This window comes from Melanotaenia boesemani, chromosome 6, assembly GCF_017639745.1.
Source record: "Melanotaenia boesemani isolate fMelBoe1 chromosome 6, fMelBoe1.pri, whole genome shotgun sequence".
Classification (NCBI taxonomy): Eukaryota; Metazoa; Chordata; class Actinopteri; order Atheriniformes; family Melanotaeniidae; genus Melanotaenia; species Melanotaenia boesemani.
The window spans coordinates 12,041,521-12,059,059 of record NC_055687.1 but is presented as its reverse complement, the minus strand read 5'-3'; the positions used below and the strand labels follow the sequence as shown (position 1 = coordinate 12,059,059).

At 37.5% G+C, this 17,539-nt stretch overlaps 2 protein-coding genes across 2 annotated transcripts; both read left to right on the top strand.

Annotated features, from left to right (window-relative positions):
* The first annotated feature begins 1,375 nt into the window (after positions 1 to 1,375).
* etfb (electron transfer flavoprotein subunit beta) lies at positions 1,376 to 5,434 on the top strand. The gene is made up of 7 exons (XM_041988728.1): positions 1,376 to 1,526; positions 2,427 to 2,585; positions 2,881 to 3,039; positions 3,164 to 3,226; positions 3,756 to 3,914; positions 4,111 to 4,324; positions 4,810 to 5,434. The coding sequence occupies exons 1-6, from the start codon at positions 1,473 to 1,475 to the stop codon at positions 4,279 to 4,281; spliced, it is 765 nt and encodes a 254-aa protein (XP_041844662.1). The 5' UTR covers positions 1,376 to 1,472; the 3' UTR covers positions 4,282 to 4,324; positions 4,810 to 5,434.
* A 3,620-nt stretch (positions 5,435 to 9,054) lies between these two features.
* vsig10l (V-set and immunoglobulin domain containing 10 like) lies at positions 9,055 to 15,585 on the top strand. The gene is made up of 12 exons (XM_041986867.1): positions 9,055 to 9,288; positions 9,593 to 9,922; positions 10,539 to 10,811; positions 10,898 to 11,164; positions 11,407 to 11,649; positions 11,757 to 12,035; positions 13,066 to 13,158; positions 13,499 to 13,723; positions 13,807 to 13,926; positions 14,539 to 14,579; positions 14,948 to 15,031; positions 15,135 to 15,585. The coding sequence occupies exons 1-12, from the start codon at positions 9,216 to 9,218 to the stop codon at positions 15,207 to 15,209; spliced, it is 2,103 nt and encodes a 700-aa protein (XP_041842801.1). The 5' UTR covers positions 9,055 to 9,215; the 3' UTR covers positions 15,210 to 15,585.
* Positions 15,586 to 17,539: the final 1,954 nt, after the last annotated feature.

Genomic DNA, 17,539 nt, shown 5'->3' with positions numbered 1-17,539 from the left:
ACAGTGAGCAAACTGTTGTGAAACGACATCGAATTTGCACATTGAAAAGTGTGGAAAACTTTGCCGGAGAAGTGAACAAAATTTGTAAGGAGCAGTCGAGGTAACCTTTTTTTAAGGTTCATTTTTCATAACAATTCGTCATTCAAGCGAATGTTTTGATCGGCGGATGACCCCTCCCCCCTCCTCTCACACAAAAAGATTAAATTGTGGCTTTATCGTTTTGAAAAAATAAAAGTGGGTCATTTTAGCCTGTATAAGAAATTGAAAATTTAAATTGAAAAAAAAAAATCTCAAAATATAAAGAGAGAGATAGAGAGGGCGGGGGAGTACAAGAGGAAGACAATCATATACAGTTCTCAAAATTTTTAAGTTACCATTGCCTTTTGCTTAAAAAAACAAACAAAAAAACATAATTCACTAATTTTCAATCCCAGGGTTTTTACAGTCCTTGAGCCAGAGTCCTTGTACTTGACATTAACCACTGAATTATTTAAACAAACAGGGGGAGAGAACACAATTGCTCAATTTTGTACAATGCTGTTCATAGATCAGCCATAATGTTTTGACCACTGACAAGTCGAGCGTGTAACACTACTCGTCTTGTTAAAATGCAATGATCTGCTGGCAAAACCAAAATCCTGGCATTCACATGAGTGTTACTTTGACACTTGCCCTCTACATATTCATTTCTGCTGCCCGTTTTATAGAAAATGGCCGTAATGCTACGGTTGTTTGGTGTATGTTATGTTGCATATAACAACAAAAAAAAAAAATCTATATTAGTTAAACTTAAATGCAGTATAATTTAGCAGACATACAAGCTGCAATCTCTCAAATTCTATGTAGTTTTAAGCCCAAAAGCAGTTTCAGCAAGCTGTTTCACATGGATATTTTTCAAGGCTAGTTTTCTTTAAAATAAATAATATCTGAAGAGTCATCACGCATTATTAAAAGATGGTTGTTACAATCACACACAGACACTTAGTCACGCTTTTGTGAAACTTGAGATGCATCATCTGAAACTTGTCATTTCAGCTATGAACTTTGCCCCACCGAAAGCGGAACCTTTCTTTATGAGGTCTTGTTTACGACACAGATATAAGGAGCACAATCTTAGTCTCAGATGATATCATTGATATTTTAAACTGTTTTATTAAAAAGAAACATCGTATTTATTTTTTGAATTGTTCACAATTTAAGATTTTCATAAAATAGTTTGTAGGTTTTATTTGTCACCAAGTCATTGAAGCTGCAGCGTTTAAATTAACAACGACATTGTGCGCATCGTAGCCAACCAGCGCCCACAGCGAACTTCAACGTCTGATTCTCATTGGCTGCAATGGTAGGCAGACCCTTTATTTCCACCCCTTGATTCACCCTAAAATAATTCCGCCCGCTCCTCTTTGGGTGAAGGTTCATTGCGGTGACAGTGTTACGTTAACTGTGTGTGATTGTTAATCGTTGCAGCCGCAATGTCTGGCCGTGTTCTTGTTGGAGTTAAGCGTGTCATTGACTACGCTGTCAAGGTGATGTCATTCTGCTCTTTAACTCGCAATCTTCCATTTAATTGTTTTTTGTCTTTGTGGACTTGACTGTGCATTGCTAGCTAACTTTAGCCTCCGAATGCCTGTTCATACATTTGTCAGATAAGCCTAGGGTCCAAGCTAAGGTCATATGATCACTATATTAGATGTAGCATGGCTTATAACAGAAGAAATTAATAAACAGCACCAGTGTTTGACTACTTGCTGCTTACCTAAGCTGCTGTCTGGGCTGTATTTTAAGATTGTGTAACTGGTAACCGGTTAGTGTAACTGGACGTTAGATGTGCACGTCCTTTGGCTACTACTTTTTATATATATATATATATATATATATATATATATATATATATATATAGTCTATAAGCTAAAATTGTAGTTATTGTTATTGTTTTGTGGATAGACTGTTACCATAAATGTTCTTTGGAGATGGAGCACAACACCATAACCAATAAGCATGATCAGGTGTTTGATGCAACAGCAAGAACGCTCCTGTCTCAGCTGCTCTCTGCAGGATCTGTACAGCTTAGTGCAGTTGCTGGTTATGACCCTTTACAGATGATCAGATGATGACCAAGTTCTATTCACTTAGCAAAAGTGCTCATTATTCACTTGTCTTACAAACAATAACCTATTAAACACTTGCTTCTCATTAAGTTATAAGAGAAACCTACATTTATCATATTATAAAGGGAAATACAGAAATTAAATCTATGCTGTTACCTGACTGGCATCTACTGACAAATGTACAAATATGTGTTCTTATACATCCTCCCAGAACACATGAAACATTAGCGCCAAGGCTCCTCTTGTTCAGAGGCAAGATACTTTCTATAATCTGGAACCTGAGCAGTGACTTTGACCCGATGCCTTGTTTCTTCACAGATTCGTGTAAAGCCGGACAACAGTGGTGTGGTGACGGATGGCGTCAAGCACTCAATGAACCCCTTCTGTGAGATTGCTGTGGAAGAGGCGGTCAAGCTGAAGGAGAAGAAGTTTATTAAGGAAGTTATAGCTGTCAGCTGTGGGCCACAACAGTCACAGGTGGGTTAGATGGGATCAGACTGAAAACTGAATGTTTTTATTAGCCAGTGTCTTGAAAATGTCTATTGTGGTTTAGTAACTTATTTTTGGAAAATTTCTTTTCTCTGAATTTCATACTTTTATATTCTGTTTTTTTTGTTTGTTTGTTGAACTTGAGCTGAGCTTCATCCCCAGAAAAACAAAACAGTAGTAAATTAAAATTAATTAAAAATTTCACTAGTGAGGCATGTGACAGGAAGTATTACAAAGATTTTAATAAAGAATAGTTGCATGTCTGCATTCCTCCCTCACGCAGGAGACCATCCGTACCGCTCTCGCCATGGGGGCTGACCGTGGCATTCATGTGGAAGTCAGTGGAAAAGACTACGAATCCCTTGGACCCCTGCAGGTATCTAAGATTATGGCTGCTTTGGCCAAGAAGGAAGACGCTCAGCTCATCGTCCTTGGCAAACAGGTCAAAGATGCAAATTAATTTTACATATTATTTTATATAAGAGTCAAGACATTCTGTTTACCTGCACTGATAAATCCTTGCAGTGTAAGTCCCTTTTGTTTTATAACTTGTATTCTTTTCTTAGGCCATTGATGATGACTGCAATCAGACTGGCCAGATGACTGCAGCGTTACTGGACTGGCCTCAGGTTGGTTACAACTCAAATACTTTTAGCATTTGGTTTTGAGCTAAGTCTCACTCATACATGTTTAATTATTTCAGTTTCTATTTGTTACGCCCACGTGTGCTGAAGCAGTGCTGATATCAGGATATGCTCCTGTTCACACTGTCTTATCAAGGTTAGTGGAGAGTGGTTCTAGTCAGAAAGAGCAGCAGTGTTCCTGCTCATATCAGCAAGCTGGTCACAGCTAATCAAAGGCTGCCAGGTGGGGTGGAGAAACACTGCTTACAGGTCTACAGATGAAAAGTTTTTCTGTGTCATCTAACAGTGTAGATTTTGAACGGTTGAAAATAGAGATTATGTTGTAAATCTTAACATTAGCGAACACATTTGTTAGTAGTTACACTGTAAATGTTTGAAATTGTAGTATTGCCCTTAAGCCAGTAGGTGGGGAAAATCTACTGTCTCTTGGTTCAAAACAGGCCTCCGTGTTTTTTGTATGGACTGTTTCAACAGTATTGATCCTGCGAATCTGTGCTGTATCCTCATGTTGCAGGGGACCTTTGCATCAGAAGTTGCATTGGAAGGCGCTAAGGTTAAGGTGGTCAGAGAGATTGATGGTGGACTGGAAACTATTAGGATCAACACACCAGCAGTGTTGACTGCAGACCTTCGACTTAACACACCCAGATATGCCACCCTGCCGAATATCATGGTAGGTAACAGAGAACTGCTTTCAGAAACACTGCAGTCAAAGCTCCAGTCAGTTGTTTTAAGAACTTTTGTATATTAAATAATTTTGCTATCACATTTTATTTTAGGTGTCGTGACTTAAAAGGGAGCATCAGATATACCTGTTATGTAATATAGAATCAGCATATTAATATTCTGATATATTTTCTTTCTTTCAGAAAGCTAAGAAGAAGAAAATTGCTAATGTGAAGCCTGCAGACTTAGGAGTGGACCTCACATCCCGGCTGGAGGTACTGAGGGTGGATGAGCCCCCTCAGAGGCAGGCAGGCATGAAGGTAGAGACGGTGGATGACCTAGTAGGCAAACTGAGAGAGACAGGGAAAGTATAGAGGCTTTAGGAGCAGAAGAATGGGCATACAGTCCAGCCAAGGGGTGAGTAGCAGCATATCTACTTGTATAGAGCTAACCAGATAAATAAAGCATTCTTTATTCTTTGAAGGATCCTTCTAATAGTTTGCAAATATTTGTTAAGATGCACTTTTACTATTTTATCATCAACCCTGACATTAATAATTTATGTTGATGGTTTTTCAATTTAATGTTGTCAGATTCCAGTTTTATTCAGGTTTGTTAAAATTGTTTTTTATTTAAACATTGATAATGCATTAAACTGTTCAGTTTAATTAATAAAAAAATGGTTGGACAAAATATATGAAAGGCTAATATTGGTGTGACATTTGTGCTTGCAATATAATTTTATTTACTTCAGGCTGGAACTATACACATTTTTTAAAAAGTCACCTGTAGCTCTGATAAATGCTAGAAATGCATAATAGTTGTTGGTATCAAAACTAATTCAAGGTTAATTGTCATTCTTGTCTTGAGTTACTTATCTACATTTTTTCTCCTCATTGCAGGACTCCAGTGAATTGGACTGTATTACATAAACACAACCACAGGATGAGCTTATGTATCAGTCTGATCCCTCTTTTTGAGACTGGGGCTCCTGAGGATATGCAGGGAGGTACCGACAGGAGAGGCGTACTGAGGCACACTGTCAAACAATCAGACAACCCCCAAAATATCATCTTTATGTAAATTTTCAATTAAAAGCTTAGTTCAAATCTGTCATTTAAATCTATTGTAACTATGTTTATACAATAAATTTAAGCTAGAAACTTTTTTTTTTTTTTTACTAATGCTGCTACTTGAATGAACTCTATACTTCCTCCACATGTGTGATGGATCTCAGCAGCATTCACCTTTTTCATCTTATAATGTAGTTAACTGTTCAGAGGTGTAAATTATATCTGTAAATATAGACCCAGACATGCAGAAATGATTTTCTTCTTCACGTCATGACTACTGGTCATTTTTACAGTTAATGTTTCTGTGAATCAGTTTGGGACTGACTAGACAGTGTTTCTCAGTATGTGCAAGAGGAGATGACTATAAATCTGAATTTTACCGGAAGCGCCTGAATTCTGTTGATTGTACAGAAAATTACCACAATAATAAAGCAGCCAGTCTTTTTCATATCAACCCTGACTCTGTTGTTATTGCATCCCTTTTGTTTGAAGTTTGCTTAAGAATATTCCTTGGCGTTACAGCCACAAGTCTGTAAATAACAATACATTATGTTATATCTTCTCAGTTAGGACTATAGAGAAGAAGGTTCCCCTCAGATGGGTTACTTAAAATCGATGGATTATTTAAACTGCTAGTCACCACTGTATCAGTGTTTATGGTTATATTTTGATGAATTAGTGAGAAGACCAGATATCTTAAGTTTTCTTGTTATAGACAAGTGTGTAGACTGGTGTGGCCAGGGCGGGCAGGGGAGGTGGTTGCCCTGGGAACTGGGACCCATTTTGACTGCACTGATGGGCTGCTGACTCTGGGTGGGGTGGGGGGTGGCTGGTGGTGGTGGTGTGGACTGGGCTTGGGGCTGCCCTCTGGTCTGCCTGGGACGATCCCCATGGGGCATGGTGGGTGAGTTATGTGTGACATGACTGTGTGATAGTGAGTGCTTATGAGTACAGCGCAGGGGAGGGTGTGTGTGTGGGGTTATATGGGGTGGAGGTTGGAGTAGGTGGAGGGTGGGGAGGGGGGTCAGTGGCGCCCTGGTTCCCAGGGTTTGCGGATGGAACATCGGGGTGGGTGCTGGCCCATGCTGAGTGGTTGTCTGGTGGGGGCTGAGTTGTCTTCGGGGTGGGGTAGCTTGGGTTCGTGCTCCGGGGCTGCTGCTGCTGGCCCGAGTCTCTGGGCTGCCCTGGTCTGCCTCTGACCTCTGTAGAGGCTTGGTCGCATTTGCATGATCTCGCTCACCACTCCTCATCACTGGTCACTCCGTATTCCTCATCCTCTGCATGCAGACTCAGTCACTGAGTTGTCCAGTGGGTTTATACGTTAAGAGATAATTTAGTGAGTTTGAATCTGGTTGTTGTTGTGATACGGTTGTAAGATGTCTTTTTGATTTGATTATTATTTAAGAACTCTTAATCACTGGCAGTTCTGTTTTTCTGTAAAAACTGTAAGGCAAGGCAAGGCAAGGCAGTTTATTTGTATAGCACATTTCATGTACAGGACAATTCAAAGTGCTTTACATAAAACAAAGACATTACAGATATTTAGAATAGTAAAAGGCATCAACACATAATCAACACATAATCACAATAAAATAATAAATTACATTAAAATGATTAAAAGCAAGATAAGTTAAAAAAAAGTTACCGTGCAGATTTCATGCATAGGCGCATGAGAAAAGAAAAGTTTTTAACCTGGATTTAAAAATGTCTACATTTGGGGAAAGTTTAATCTCCACTGGCAGTTTGTTCCATTTGTTTGCAGCATAACAGCTAAATGCTGCTTCTCCATGTTTAGTCTGGACTCTGGCCTGGACTAGTTGACCAGAGTCTTTGGATCTAAGAGCTCTGCTAGGTTTATATTCTCTGAACATATCACAGATGTATTCTGGGCCTAAACCATTCTGGGATTTGTAAATGATCAGAAGGGTTTTAAAATCTATTCTGTGACTGACTGGAAGCCAGTGTAAAGATTTTAAAACTGGTGTGATGTGTTCAGATCTCTTAGTCCTGGTTAAAACTCTAGCAGCAGCGTTCTGGATGAGCTGCAGATGTTTAATGCTCTTTTTAGGAAGTCCTGTTAAAAGACCATTACAGTGATCCAGTCTACTGGAGATGAATGCATGGATGAGTTTCTCTTGGTCTTTCTGGGAGACTAAACTTTTAATTCTGTTGATGTTTCTGAGCTGGTAAAAAGCTGTCTTAGTGACAGCTTTGATATGGCTTCTGAAAGTCAGATCTGAGTCTATCAACACTCCCAGGTTACGAACTTGGTTGGTAATTTTAAGAGCCCGAGTCTCCAGGTGTTTGCCAATGCTGACCCTCTTCTCTTTGCTACCAAACAGAATAATCTCAGTTTTGTCTTCATTTAATTGTAGGAAATTCTCCCTCATCCAGGTGTTTATTTGCTCCAGACACTGACACATTAAGTCTATTGGACTGCAGTCATCTGGTGACAGAGACACATAAAGTTGTGTATCATCTGCATAACTTTGATAATTAATGCTATAGTTTTGTAATATTTTACCCAAAGGGAGCATATACAAGTTGAACAGAAGAGGTCCAAGGACTGACCCCTGGGGGACTCCACAAGTCATGGCCACTCGTTCGGATTCATAGCTGCCGATCGTAACAAAATAACTCCGGCCTTCTAAATAGGACCTGAACCAGTTAAGGACCGCTCCAGAAAGTCCAACCCAGTTTTCCAGCCTGTGCAACAGGATTCTGTGATCTACAGTATCAAACGCAGCACTGAGATCCAACAGAACCAGGACTGATACTTGACCAGAATCGGTATTCAACCTAATGTCATTTAACACTTTGACCAGAGCTGTTTCAGTGCTGTGATGAGGTCGGAAGCCGGACTGAAATTTATCAAGATTTCCACTTTCATTTAAAAAGTCATGAAGCTGGTGAAATACAACTTTTTCAATAATCTTGGAAATAAAAGAGAGGTTAGAGACAGGTCTATAGTTGTTCATTATAGAGGCGTCTAGAGTCCTTTTCTTTAGGAGTGGCTTAATAGCAGCTATCTTTAGTGACTTGGGAAAAATGCCTGTAGGAAATTTTCTGGTGTGTTTATGTACAAATGTAACAGTTTGTTATCTGGTGATAGTGTGGACTGAAGGGTTGTTGCCTTCTGTCTGTGATGTTTTCGTCTCTTCTTCTTTCCCTTTTGTTTATTTTTGCTGTCTTCCTACTTTTTCTGTCCCCCTCTGGTCAGGTCCAGCAAGATAGATTCCATGATTCAAAGTAAATAAATAAGTAAATGAATCAGATTATCAAGAGCCTTATACCCATAATGCTCCCCTTGGCAAAGCAAATTTGTTTGGCACAATACAGCAGCCAGACTATCATTCTGCTTGCTATGATGCTGGACAGGACGGGTTTTAAAAAAAAAATATATTTTTTATTTTTTTACTGGATTATTTCCCATTAGTATAGCTGTACAAATCAAACGTGCAGTATGTGTTAATTTCCAAATATAAGCCAGTTTTTATTAGTTTTTGTACAACATTTTTGCCCAATTACCTTTATATATATGTGTGTGTCTATATATATATATATATATATATATATATATATATATATATATATATATATATAATTTTTTTTCTCAAAGGATTGTCATCTTAATGATAATTTTTGAGTATAGTGTTTGTGCTCTACAGAACTGTACTATAGGGAAAGTGCACAGTACCAAATATAGTCATGAAATTGTGTAATGTTATTAATTTTTCAACCCAATTGTGTCTTTACTTATGTATTGTTTTAAAATTTTTTTTATTGACATTGGCACTGAAACATCAGCCTTTTAGTTGGCATTAGTTTTTATTATTATTATTAAAATTATTTGGTGAAACAAACTATAGCCTGCCATTATTAAAATAAGACATAAATAGATTTAAAATAGATTTACTTTCAACTCTTTATCATTTAATTTTACCCTAGTATTTACCCTTAACACAGAAATAAAGTTTGTAATGTTCTTTTGTGTGTGTGTGTGTGTGTGTGTGTTTGTTTCAGGGGCGTGTCCTCAATACCAGATTTGACGCCGTACAGGTGAGCTATTCTCCCCCCGCTCAGTTGCGTTTCTGCTCGCGCACGCGGGCAGGCACAGAGACACCAAGGACGTTCTCCCCGCTTGTGGCTTGATCTAATCAGACATATTAGGTTATTTTAAATTTATTATTATTTTTTTTACGGAGCACCTGAAGTCGCGCGTCTCTTCTGCCGAAATGAGGCTGCTGTGGGAACATAACAGATTAAAGTCGGTTTTTCTGGCCATTTTGTTTAGTTTTACATTTCAAGGTGAGTTTCAAATTTAGTTTGTTCACGTTTTAGACAAAAGACCTGAAGATTGTTTGTTGTCTTTAGTTTTTTTTCCAGACAATTAAAAAAATTCAGTTTTCTGTCATAAGTCTTTCACTGGCTTGTGTTTTTTTCATACTATTTTATAAACAGACGCTCTATTTGCACATTTATGAGTCTCGTGGCATTCACTGGTAAAAGTCATGGAAATGGTCCCAGTGGGCCCATCGGCTCAATAAGCATTTATAGAATGAAGAAAATAGTGTTTCATCTTTGAGCTAATCAGTTTTCTGCCTCCTAACAGGTGCCCACTTTAACCTGGTGGTTTCTCCATCTGGCACCTCTGTTGTGAATGCATTGGCTGGCAGCAATGTGACTCTGGGTGTGACTATCAGTGGTGCTACTGATCCAGCGGTTGCCTGGTTCAAGGGAAAATTATCAGTTGGCACATGGACTATAAACAGCATCTTTCCTCCAGACATAGCCACCAGCTACAAGGATGTGCTCAGGATTGAGAAAGATGGATCCCTTACCTTTATAAATGTGCCACTTTACTTTACTAGTGACTATACTGTTGAAATGACAAAGTCTGGATTAGAGAAAGCCTCAACTACTTTCACTCTGAAAATATTTGGTAAGTACCTGACAGTCTTGTTTGGATATTTTTTGGCTTAAAGCTTTTTGGGATATTCATCAGAACATTCTGCGTTGTTTGTTTCTTGTTGCACATACCTTAATCAGAAATGTTTGTAAGTAGAGCATCTTCAATGTTTTAGCAAATTTGAATATTTCTAAAGCAGTTTTTTTTATTTACAAGAGGTCCAGAGTTTTCTTAAGGGGTTGCCTGATCTGAACAAAAGAAGTCAAAGCAACATTTTTATAAAGCCATTAATGTATTCAGAATATTTATATTTCATCCAGATGTATGAAATATTCACCAATGCATGAAGTATGCATTTAAGCACCAGGAACTTGCTTCTTCAAAAGAACCACTTTCTGTCCCCTTGCTGATTTATCTTGGCACTAATAGGTCATTGCCTTTCAAGCCATGTAAGTGCAATGAAAGCCAAATAAATAAATAAAAGTAGGGAAAATCTGACACCATTGGTAGGATAGCAGGTACAGTTGCCTGGCTGAGTTAGAATACCACCTACCTGTTCTTGCCCTTTATTTATTTATTTATTTGTTTGTTTGTTTGTTTGTTTATATATATTTAATTATTATTATTATTATTATTATTATTTCCATAGAAATCATCCAGAATCTGACTCTGAGCACTCAACCGGATTTAGTCAAAGAAGGATCCAACCAATTCAGCTTAAACTACAGCATGCTGCAAGGAGTGGTCGAGCAGCAGATTTGGTATTTTAATGATATAGAATTAAAAAACAGTTTGCATTATTTGATGGAAGAAAAGGGCCTTGTGATTCTCAAACCAAAAAGAAGTGACACAGGACGGTATGCAGTCTCACTGAGGAACCCTTTCAGCAGAGTGACGGCTCATATTGACGTGACTGTGCTCTGTAAGATGAATATTTTTCATTCTGATTCTCTGTCTAGCACCCTCTTTTTATGTTCTGATACGTCTTCACTTTACACTTTGTTACAGATGGACCAGATGAGCCCATTGTTGAGGCGCATCCACCTCAACCTTTCTATGTGGTAAAAGACTCCCTGAGCCTCTCTTGCCAGGCTGCGGGAGCTCCACAGCCCACTTCTAAATGGGTTTATGGTGGGGAAGTCCTTTCAGATACCCTTGAAGGAACCCTAAATCTAACAGATCTAAAGATCAGTCAAGGAGGTGTATATACATGCACTCTGCTCAACGCAGTGACTAAAGAAAAACGTGAAAAGAGTGTGACTATAAATGTTTATGGTATGTGAAAAGCAGTTTTCCTTAATTCTATCATCTGTATTATACTGGATTCAATATATTGTATATCAGTATAGTTTAAATCTGTATTGGGTCTAATGACATTGTTACACTGGATGGTGTAGTCTTGATTTTATAATTACTTACCAGATATAGTCATATTAATTAAAAATATATCTACACATAAAATTGATTATGTGGACAAAGTCATTCAGATTTATGACACTAGTATTTGTCTGGAACAGAGCGGCCATTAGGCAGCCCGGTGTGCTCTGTGCTGTCAGTAAATAATGCTGACTTGAAGTATCAGTGTGGGTGGATAGGAGGAACACCGCATGCCCAGCTGTCGTTCCCAGCACTAAAAAACACCAGCAGTGGAGCAGAAAACTTCAGCCTGACTGTCCCTGCTTCTAATGACCTAAACAAGAAAACTTTCATCTGCATTGCAGACCACCCAGTCGAACAGAATAAGTGCAATGTAACTGCAAGTAAGTTTTTTTCTCCTGTGTACAATACACCTAGGGGTTTTGGATCAAACCTGAAATTCAGACATGTGCTTTGACTTTGAACAGTTGCCTTACTGTCTGTTTTCCAGGTAGTCCATTAAAGTTCCTTCCAGCTATGAGAACCACAGTGGATACTAATGGCAAAATAGTGGTCACTATCCAGTGTATCAGTGACGTCTCCCCGCAGGCTGTTGTGTCATGGTCCAGAGGCAGTGAAACTGTCACCAATGGGACAACATACCAGATCAGCAATGACACCACCCAGCTGAAGATTAGTGGTTACAATATCAGCAACTTTACCCTTCAAAACTACTCCTGCACATGTCGCAACCTGCTGGGAAGCCAGAGAAGAGAAATTCAACTACAAGGTAAAGCAGCTTTCAGAAAGAAATCAGTCAAAGCATTCTCTTATTTTATTTATTTATTTTAATTTTTTTTTTCCTCTTACCTCCTTTTTTCATGTTTACTAAAACTAAACTAAATGAACATGTGTATGTTCATTTAGTTTAATTGAGCATCACAGTTTATCACAGGTGTGCTTAGGTTTGTTTGAGGGATCATTTTGTCATACTTGTTAGTAATCACTAGTTTATTTGCTTCTGTTGAGTTTTTATTTTGGACCTGTATTTTTAGTGTGGTCTCAAGCTGTTTTAATTGGACATAAGAAATAATTGGCAACATTAAAATAGCACAACTGTTGTGGCTATATAGTTTTAAATAATGATGCATTGTTGTTCTCACATTATGTAGTGTACTTTGTACATTTATTTAAAGCAATAGTTTACAATCTAAAAATATGCAAACATCTTCCATGTTCTTCAACTATATATTTACTAATAAAAATCATTAGTATTATTAGCAAAAGGAAAAGTATTGAAATAAACTGGTAATCAGTAAACATAGATACAGAAAATAAATTTGCAACTGCTCTGGTTATGCAGAAAAGGGTTCAGAAACTCAAATGACCTGCTTCTCAGGTTTTCTGGCGTTATTTACTTACCATTTTATCTACAAACATTTATCAAAGACAACAGTAATACAAGCTGAAATAACTTGAATAGAAATTTCAAAATCTGAAATATCCTTATTGTAACAGGATATTTTGGATTATTGAAGTGATACTTAAGTATAATAAATGGTCACCTTTACTCTTGAGAACAGCGTGAGTATATTTGTTCCTTTAAAACACAGTAAGGTTTCTGTTGCCTTCAGCTTCTAATTTGGAGAACTGCTTTCATGACCAGAATCAAGGCACAATGGGCCCTCAGAGAGAGAAAGAGAGAGAGAGAGAGAGCTAGTTAAGTAATACCTGAGAGTGATGTTTCCCTTTTAAACAAAGCTCTTCAGTCTTTGTATACCCTTAGCTCTCCTTCACTCCCAGTCCCTCTCCCTCTCCAGGGCCATCAATCTCAGATTCCAGTTTGTTCCCTAATCAAGATGGAACCATCATCACTCTGACCTGGGAGGTCCCACCTATGTCTGTTGTTACAGGTAAGGCTGAAAATAATTGGGGGGAAAAAGCAGTTCTGTAAAGATCAAGGCTGACTTTTCTTTACTGACAAATTGCACAAACAAAACTTTCTTATTTGGAATTTGTACACGTAAGCAGAACTCATCAGGAGGAATGCTGACTAAATGTTGAAAAGCAAAACTGATAATAGGGGTGTAAATGTTGTGTGTGTGTGTGTGTGAAGCCTCTAGCTAAGCAGAGGCTTCACACACTAAATAAATATTGGCTCATGAGAGCATCAATATTGAGATTTGCTTCTGCTGCTACTTGATAGCTGTTTTTTTTTTTTTTTTTTTTGTTTGTTTTTTAACTTTTTAACAGGGTTCGACATCCAAATGACAGGACCAGATCTCCTGAGTACAAATGGTCGTACCATCCACATAAAAGGCAGCCCAAATGTATACCGCACCATTCAGCAGAAACCTGGTTCTGCCAGGAGCGCAGACATCTTCCGACTTGATCCCAACTTGACTTACCGGTTTCGGATCATCCCCAAAGCTCGTATGACTGAAGGAGAGCCATCTGTGGTTCATAGAATTGGTTCAGGTATGGCCATTTGTTAGCGTGTGTTAAACTGTTAATCTTATTTCACCTGGATGTGACAGTACTTTCCATCTCACATATACCAGGTGATGGACTGAGTGGACCTGCCATTGCTGGTATTGCAGCTGGAATTCCATGCGTTCTCTTCCTGCTGCTCCTGCTGGGTGGCCTCATCTACCTCACTGCACACTGCAAAAAGAACAAAAGTAGGTTAAGTTAAAACCCCCAAAAGTAAAAGAAAATACCTGTGTGCTGTCCCGAGTCAGTATGTTTCTAAGCACAGTTAAGTTGAACTAAAGTTGGGCCATTTAATTGGGCCTCTTTTCTTGTCCCGGTACACAAGCACAGCAGAGGAATCAGTTTGAAGGGATTATGTCTGCTGTAATAGCTAGTGACATTCTTTTTTGCACCTTGAGCCTTTCAAGTCGACCCCTTTTCAGATTTTGTACAGTTTGATTTAGACATGTTCACTATCAGCTAATGCTGTTACTTTATATTTGGTGTATCCTCCTTTTCTTCTTCTTCTCCACCTCTCCCTTTTCTCTTTAGTTTACTTTCGATTGGACACGCCCCCTTTGCTTCACCAGGCTTTGGGGCTTCTGCATCACATCAGTATCGTATTATACTGTGTAACAGAATAAGCAGACTAGTTGTAGCTGTTTTAATTTTTTTGTTTTTAAGTAATTTTTCATTCTTGGTATGTGTTTGTTGTTAGACCGGGATTACTATAAACTATATTATTATTATTATTATTATTATTATTATTATTATTATTATTTTATTTATTTATTTATTTTTTTTCTCTTTTAATTGTTTAGGTCATCAGACAAGATATCCAGTCCCCAGAACTATTGAGAAGGTTTGAATTAATTCTCTGGTTAACATAAACTTCTGGTTAGCTTTAGAGTAAATGGATAAGTTAATGGTGTCAGCTTGTGGGGAATTTGTGGGTCTAAGGTAGTTTACATATCATGCATTAGACAACCTTATTTGTTTTAACTTCTACTTTACAAAGTGTAATTCATCATGCAGTTAAATCAAGTCAAACTTTAAAAAGCACTTTTCATACATAATCTGTGTAAAGCACTGTACATAATAAAACACATTTTGAATATTGAAAAACACAAACCTTCACACACTCAAGCATAAAACATTAAAGTTCAAGAACACACACTTGATCATTTGCTTATATTTAATATTGTTCAGTTAATATTTGGTCTCGCGCAGGCAAGAACATCCCAGCCAGATATCACTCCACGTAACCTGCTTCCAGCAGGCTTGAAGTCTCTTCCTGACTACAGATTGCAGCAGGTAATCTCTCTACAAACTAAAAATCATACATGGAAATCTGCTAATAAAATCACATCAAGTTAACTCACTTTTGTATTTTTATTTGAACTTTTTCTTTCCTCAGGCTTCCTCTGAAAAGTCTGTTACTCCACCCACATTTGTACCACCACCACCTGTTAGAGTTGCAACAACAGTCTAAAGTCAACATTTTAGTTTAATGTTGTATATATTTTGTATACCAGCTATATATATATATATATATATATATATATATATTATGATTTTATATATATATTATGATTTTATTTGAAAATGCTCTATGTTTGTATTTTGACTAAGATAATCTGCAATCAATGTTTGTGAAATTGACTATTTTTCAATTGTTTAATCATAAAACTAAATATTTATTCATATCAAATGAATGTAAGACATGCATGTAAATGTATTTAATTAAGCACTAACAAATTTGTTTCAACTTGTTCGGTATTTTATCATAAAAATGTCAGCATACTGCTGATTTCAAATAATATATTACATAAAATAATTAAAATAAATATATTTAATTGTTGTAGCTACTATATGTGTATTTTTATGGTATTTGAGTATTTCATTACTACTTTGCATCTCAACTTTACAATATTTCTTTCTAAAATATAGTAGAGTACTTTCAGCTCTTCCTATACATTCTATATTTAGTTGGTTTAGTTACAAAATACTTTAAAGACTTTACACAAGGCATATTTTAACATGCTTCTGACATTTTAGTTACTTACCAGGATGGTGTTTTAGTTACCTATGAGTTAACAGCTCCAAACAGTGATGTTTGCACAGGTAAAGAGTTTTCTTTATGTCTCTAAAGTTTCAGCATATGTTAAACTTTGCTGTATTAACCTGTTTTCCACAGTGATCTGCTTCGGTTTGTGGCTTTAGTTCTTGTCATAAATGGGCAAACAAAGTTAACTCAGTTCTGGCCTGTTTTAATCTCTTCTTATTTCCACGCAATTGCCCTGACATGACTTAATTTTTGTAACATCTATTTGTTTTGCACTACTTTCCAATGGTGCAAGGTTTACATCTGTTTAGTATTAGGGCTGTCAAACATACGGCCCAGGAGTCATAATTGACTCATCAGAGGGTCCAATCTGGCCCACAGAATGATTGGTACATGTGAAAATGATATAGAAGACAACAAATTGTTTTGATAAAAGTAAATGTAATTCTTAATTTATCCATGAGGGGTGTCTTTCTTTTTATTTTATATATATATATATATATATATATATATATATATATAGACAGATAGATATGTGTATAAGACAGAGGAATAACTCGTATCTTTTAAATCATTCCTAATAGGTCTGACCAGTTAGCTTTATTATATTATATTATATTATATTATTATATATTGTGTATTATTATGTATTATAGTCAGTTCATGTGGTCAGGATCACTTTTAATCTCTAGATATAACTGATTAAAGGGTTTTTGAATTTGAAGCTCCATTTTGTAAGTTTTAATGCATGTGCAAATGATAAACTGACAAAATATCCTTGAAACTGCACTTATTTTCCTCAGTATATTTCAGTTTGTTCATAATGCATTCTTTTAAATGTAAACATCTTGAAAATGTACCTCTCTAAACTAAACAAAGGGAAAATAAGTAGTTCTCATTATTTATAGGTTATCATGCTGTTATTTTACTGATCCAGTCTACCTTAAATCAAATTGTGCTGCATGTGGCCCCTGGACTAAAATGAGTTTGACACATCTGGTTTACAGGTAAATAGAGCATATCAGTCTTGAAAAGACTGATAAATCTGGTCATCCCAGAATGCCAAATGCAATGATATTAAGAGACAAAAGATTTAAATCAGGGGTGCCCAAGTTCAGTCCTTGAGATCAACTATTCTGAAATTTTTAGATGCAACCCTTCTCCAATACACCTGAATCAAATGGCTCATTTCCCAGCTCTGCAGCCTGGTAACAAGCCATTCATTTGGTTCGAAAGGGTTGCAAGGCTGCCCTTTGTCACCGATTCTGTTCATAACTTTTATGGACAGAATTTCTAGGCGTAGCAGAGATGTTGAAGGAATCTGGTTTGGTGGCCTCAGGATTGGGTCTCTGCTCTTTGCAGATGATGTGGTTCTGTTGGCTTCATTGGGCCGTGATCTTCAGCTCTCACTGGAGCGAATTGCAGCCGAGTGTGAAGCGGCTGGGATGAGAATCAGCACCTCCAAGTCTGAGACCATGTTCCTTAGCTGGAAAAGTGTGGAGTGCTCTCTCTGGGTCTGCAATAGGGTCCTGCCACAGGTAGAAGAGTTCACGTATCTCAGGGTCTTGTTCACGAGTGAGGGAAGGATTGAGCGGGAAAACGACAGGCGGATTGGTGCGGCATCTGCAGTGATGTGGACTCTGCATCAGTGTGTCATGGTAAAAAAGGAGCTGAGCCAAAAGGCAAAGCTCTCGATTTACAGGTTGATCTATGTTCCTACCCTCACCTATGGCCACAAGCTGCGGGTAGTGACCGAA

Excerpts from the sequence above, each read along its gene's own strand:
- vsig10l (XM_041986867.1), top strand. The coding sequence starts at position 9,216 with ATGAGGCTGCTGTGGGAACATAACAGATTAAAGTCGGTTTTTCTGGCC. Across the intron at positions 10,812-10,897 it reads TATTGACGTGACTGTGCTCT|ATGGACCAGATGAGCCCATT; the intron begins GTAAGATGAATA and ends ACTTTGTTACAG. Across the intron at positions 15,032-15,134 it reads CTGACTACAGATTGCAGCAG|GCTTCCTCTGAAAAGTCTGT; the intron begins GTAATCTCTCTA and ends TTCTTTCCTCAG.
- etfb (XM_041988728.1), top strand. The coding sequence starts at position 1,473 with ATGTCTGGCCGTGTTCTTGTTGGAGTTAAGCGTGTCATTGACTACGCT. Across the intron at positions 1,527-2,426 it reads TCATTGACTACGCTGTCAAG|ATTCGTGTAAAGCCGGACAA; the intron begins GTGATGTCATTC and ends GTTTCTTCACAG. Across the intron at positions 3,040-3,163 it reads TCATCGTCCTTGGCAAACAG|GCCATTGATGATGACTGCAA; the intron begins GTCAAAGATGCA and ends TTCTTTTCTTAG.